This window comes from Spea bombifrons, chromosome 1, assembly GCF_027358695.1.
Source record: "Spea bombifrons isolate aSpeBom1 chromosome 1, aSpeBom1.2.pri, whole genome shotgun sequence".
NCBI classification, from domain to species: Eukaryota; Metazoa; Chordata; class Amphibia; order Anura; family Pelobatidae; genus Spea; species Spea bombifrons.
The window spans coordinates 46,473,255-46,479,254 of NC_071087.1; the positions used below are offsets into that span (position 1 = coordinate 46,473,255).

Below are 6,000 nucleotides of genomic sequence, written 5' to 3' on the forward strand. Positions count from 1 at the left end.
AAAATATTTATTATTCATAATCCATTTAATAAAGAACTGATACATTAGTGAAACCTTAATCTATTTAATACGCTGATAAATGAATACATAAAATTATTAGTAAATTAAGTTAGTAATGAATTGATAAATATTACATTGATGAATTATTATCATTTATATTGTTTTAATGTTTTTGTTTTATATTGTATTGTTTTATATAGCGCCATCATATTCCATATTCCACGATCTTACAATCTAGAATAGATTGTAACTAACATATATGCTTACACACTCTAAAGCCATACAGTAACAGACAAACATGCTAATATCATATGCTCAAAAACAACTTACATTAACACACACTAATATATACATTTACTATATGCTGTATACACTCACATTATAGATACAAGATACTAGATTTTAGATATGCAATTTTTAGAAGGTATATTTTTACACTTTTTAACAATGGACAAAAAAGCATTATTGTTTGCATTGCTTATTTTTTTCTAGGGATTTGTATTCCCGTTGCTGAGACAATCTTGACTGCTCATATACCAGAACTAGAAGGACGTCCTAAAAATCCTAAAAAGAATGGTCCCGTCACTAACAAGGATATGGGATGGCAGAATCTCGGAAAGCATCATTCTAAACTCCCCCATATAAAAGGTAAATCATTTGTTTCATATTATTTTTTACTATTTTTACTATAAAAAATACTATTTATATGTATACATGAAATATGAATACTTAAAAACAGCATTATCTGATAAATTAAACATACAGGACCAAATGTCCTATGAGGTACACTATTCACTTGTCTACGTTTTACTTTTTCTTAGATTTAACAAATAAAACAAACTAGGCATATTGCTTTTTTATTACTACTAATTTAGTCTGTTTTTTAATCTATTAATTTGACTTATCATAAAGTGTAATTCTACCTAATCTATTTAATGCTTTGTATGCATCAAATATGTACACAGCATTATTTTTAATCAGGTTATTTGAATTATGAAATTATGTTGGTTATGTTACTCAACAGAACTTCATGATGAAAGTAGGGAACCTGCAATTGTATAAAGAGAACTGCTTACTTGTTTTAGAGTAAAAACACTGATATAAATTTGAAATACACACTACAAGTCTAAGATATAGATATAGTGGACTTATAAGGGATTTTTCATGAGATGTGTTTTGTTTAGGAGAGACTACAAAAATAGACAAGAATAAATTTACCTTTACATAAGATTATTGGGAAATTTCATGTGTACACATTATTAGGAGCTATTATTATAACTATATGCTAAAAAATAAGAAAAAGAAATCAAAAATAAATCAAATTGCTTGTTATAACTACTTTAGGTATTATGATTTCTAATTTAATATACCTCAAGTATTAAGCCAGTATCACAACCTCATGCTGACGAGTCCCAGTAAGGATGAAACAGCTGTCCATGGGTGGTGATCTTTCAAGGGCTCCATGTATAAAGTGGATATAGAGGCGAAAGGTGATCATTGTTGACCTTATTTGCATCTACCTACCCAGAATCCCTTGTGGTTGTGGCAGCACCATGAGATTTCTGAGGGAAAAAACAAGCCTTCTGGCATGTCTGGTGTCTGTAGATGAGTGTTTAATAATGCTTCTACTACCCCCTTAATTTAATATAATACAGAAATATGTGTGTGTCTGTATATTGCTTCTTGGTGGCTTATACTTTTTAGGTAAACTAAAAATCATAAGGCAAAACCCATTTGTCATCAGTCTTCATTGCCAGCACTGATTATACAAGTTTATAAAATCTACTTCCATTTCATTAAACCATAATGTGAAAGAATACTGTTAATCTTGACTTGGCAGTAGAGTGATATAAAACTCCCAACTAGACTGATTGATGTGACACTTTAATACCTTTCTTGTAGGACATGAAGGAGACCCCTGCCTCCGATCGACCGACTGTATCGAAGGCTTCTGCTGCGCACGTCATTTTTGGACCAAAATTTGTAAACCTGTATTACACCAAGGAGAAGTTTGTACCAAATTAAGAAAGAAAGGCTCCCATGGTTTGGAGATATTTCAGCGATGTGACTGCGCTAAAGGGTTGTCTTGCAAAGTATGGAAAGATGCCACATATTCTTCAAAATCTAGACTGCACATCTGCCAGAAAATCTGAGCATTTGTTAAAGAAACTGTTGTTACAACAGACTGTGAGGTTACAGAAAGGTACAGAAAGGACAAATGCAGTATGGACTTTGGTACCGAGAACAAACACTGAAATGAAAGGAAGAACTTTGAACTGGACCTAATGGAGCTTTTTACTAATGTAAATAATTTGCGACTCCAACAGTTCGTACAAATGACATTTAATATTTTAACAGTGCATGCCCACTGAATTAAAAAAAAAAATGTATGAGTATTAATAATTTTGAAGTAATCTATGTTTGTGTATACTGTTTCATTATGTGGACCCTTTGAAATTCCAGAGTCTAGATGTATGTCTCCTTGAAGCATGAGTGTTGTAGGTACTCTATATACTTCGCAAATATGTGATAATAATACGAATCAAAGCAACCAGGCATGGATAGAGTGGACAAAGCAGTGGAGAGGGGAAGAATTCATCTGGGGAAGCCTATGTTCTCCCCCAGCCAGTGTTGTTTAAGGTACCTACAGAGAAAACTATTCACCAGGTTGAAGCATTTATTGCTAACTGATTCTTTGCTTACTCTTCACTCAAATGGTTAATGAAAACCCTCATACATTGCAAAATGTAATTTCATTGGCATGGAATTCTTGACATAAAAAATAACAGATCCAGTCAAGGGAATATGGTTATAACATTTTGTAATGATGATCAATCAAACGTAGATCGCTATTACATTATATCCTGTTCTTCGTCAAGGAAATCCTTCCTTTTCTAACACAAGACATTGGCTTGGCCAGTTGTCTGGCATCTACCATATGCAGTTGACAGGTTAATTTATGAATAACAGACCTATGTAAGTTATAGTTTTCTTGTTCGATTCATGCACAAAACATCATTATTAAATTACACCAAATTTGGAGAATAACGTACCTACAAAAACACCAAAAAGATCTGATAGCATTTGAAATAGTAACTGCAAATTTGTTTATTGCATAATCTAAAAATAATGAAGCAGTTCTCTGTGGTTTGGAAAACTTACATTTTTAAATTTGAAAATTGTATCATAAAGTTTGCAAGGCAATGTAATATAATACGCGCAGAAGGACAATATCTTTCTAGTGTGAAGTTCACATAAAACAGAAAAAAAGTCGATAGCGGATCAGTTAACACTGGCAAATCCACATCTTTAATGCTCTGTTTTGGCTTTCTCTATCGCACTGTGTTTTGTCTTAAATTAGTGCATTTTTTATATTATACAGGGATACATACTGTCTAAACATAGAAACATACTTGCTGCATCTAATAGTTCTTTGTATGTTGATATTTTTGGCTCTTGCCTTTGCTATGCAAATAAAACAATCATATTTTAAAAGGATATCATGCATTTCCTTACGTCGCACCTTAATCCGGTTAAATATTTAAAGGTTGAATAAAATACATCATAAATTATAATATACCGTAAATACCTTTTGTAACCCTGCATGCATTGACGTTGACTAAATTTGACCCATATTTTATGGGGTGTGTTTTTTATGGAATCAGGTATCCGAGCATATTATCTTAATTTCAATTTTATGTATACCTGATATAAACATAGCATTATATGCTGATATTATTAATATATATATATATATATATATATATATATATATATATATATATATATATATAATTTTTCTGTTTACGAATAACAATTTACAGAAGTGGTATAGAGCAAAAGAAATGTATATACTGTCATTGAGATTTAAAAAATCTTGTCTTGATGTAAATAAAGGGATCAAGTCTGCTTTAGGTCCCTCAATGATTTGGGGTAAAGCAACAAGTCTTTCCAAAAGTGAACTTGACTACCAACTCATTCTAGGAAAAGCACAGCAAATCATCTATTCACTGGAATTAGCTAGAGATAGCTTTTATACTACCAGTCTAGCTTGTTCTGTTAGTACACAGTGGTTATCTACAGCTTATTTTTTAATTGTTTTATTAATCAAGCTGGCAGATACATTATTGTGCTGCAATTCAAAGACATTAAAGGTAGATATTTGACTCTAAAATATGACCCGAGTTACCTTGTCAAATGGAATGATTTATGTAAGATACATAATAATTTGCATTTTTAAAAAATAATTAGCATTTGGCTATAAAAAGTAATTCACGTGGTAATTTAAATATTGATGTGAGCCACAAACACACACTTTTTTTATTGTGTGGCTTCTTCTGTTAAAATAATTTCCCCCTCAGTTTAAGGCATCAAATGTTTTAGTTTATGTGAGACTTTCATTCCAGCTTCCTCCAAAATGATATTGTTTTAAACTTAAGTAGCTTGTCAGAACCGAGGTTATCCCTTATAGCAGAAAAAAAGTAAGACTAGAGCTGTTCTCATCTGCTGGTAAGATTATTATTCTTGTGGTTTTTTTTTACCCGTATGACATGTGAAACGAAATCCTCCTTTAAAGTAGACGTACAGAGGAAACATTTTTCTCTGAATGTGGATGTTATAAAATGGTTGTTGAGAACATTAAAATAATAATAATGATAATAGAATTTCTGTTATATAGTCTTTATTAATGGACTAATTTATAAAAGATATTCAGAACTTTATATTTTGTTTATTAAAAGGGACATTTAGTGTGAATAACACTGATTCTCAACAAATTCCCTTCTACTTTACAGCAATAATATCCTAGCTGATGAGAAAGATTATTATACTATGGATCGTAGTTTTTTTTAACCGGTGGGCAACGTAAACTGTACAAATGATTGCATGGATTAATATATCTTTCCGTTTACAAAGAAAGACTACCATTTGCTCATTGAAGATAATTGATATCCTTTTTTTGCATTTAGGCCCCTTTCAACAATATATAGGCTGCCAGTTGGACCCAATCTGAGTTATTTTATGCTGGGAACTTTATTTCTCTGGGAATCATGCCAAGACCACCATTTACATCATCAAGAAGTTTTTTAAAAGCACCTCATCAGTGTAATATCCATCCAAGTACTTACAATGAATCTGACATCACACTGGTTTTCATTTGTTTGATTATAACTTATTTTGTGTAACCATATCTTTAAAGCATTGTCAATTAAGTATATAATGTATATATTATAATATATTATATATACATATATAATATATGATATTATTAATATATAATATATATATGTATAAATATCTTTTATATATAAGAATAAGATGGTAAGTGTCCCCATAAAATCTTATTTTTTGAAAGAAAAAATATTAACAGTGACAGTGTCTTAGAGAGCTAAACAATTGTTACACTGTACTGTGCAAATGTTTTAGGCACGTGTTTAAAATGCTGTGGAGTAAGAATGCTTTAAAAAATAGACATGTTAGTTTATTTTTATTATTTAACAAAATGCAAAGTGAGTGAAAGGAAGAAAAATCTAAATCAAATCTATATTTGATCACCCTTTGCCTTCAAAACAGCATCAATTCTTGCACACAGTGTTTTACTCAGCAGGTAGGTTGTTCCAAAGATCCTGGAGAACTAACCTCAGTTCTTCTGTGGATAAAGGCAGCCTCAGTTGCTTCTCTTCATGTAATCCAGACAGACTCAATGATGTTGAGATCTGGGATCTGTGGCGACCATGCCATAATTTCCAGGACTTCTTGTTCTTCTTTACATCGAAGATAGCTCCTAATGCCTTTTGCTTTATTTTTGGGGCAGAGGCCTCCCTGAATGTATTGCATGATGGATAAGTATCTACCTGCAGTTCTCAGCATTGAGGAGAATGTTAATTCTGAGTGAATCCCCGACCCCATTAGCTACAGCCAAATATTTAAAAATTTGACCCATCGGTCCAGAGCACCTGCTGCCAGAAGACAACTTCTGACCAGACTTCTTTATATAGTATA

At 31.7% G+C, this 6,000-nt stretch overlaps 1 protein-coding gene across 1 annotated transcript in view; it reads left to right on the top strand.

The window, feature by feature from the left end:
* DKK2 (dickkopf WNT signaling pathway inhibitor 2) overlaps positions 1–3,495 on the top strand; it is a 41,622-nt gene extending 38,127 nt beyond the window's left edge. The window contains exons 3-4 of the mRNA XM_053461531.1: positions 493–648; positions 1,903–3,495. Coding sequence (XP_053317506.1) covers positions 493–648; positions 1,903–2,153 — 407 coding nt within the window. The 3' untranslated portion in view covers positions 2,154–3,495. The remainder of the gene's footprint in view (positions 1–492; positions 649–1,902) is intronic.
* The last annotated feature ends 2,505 nt before the right edge of the window (positions 3,496–6,000 follow it).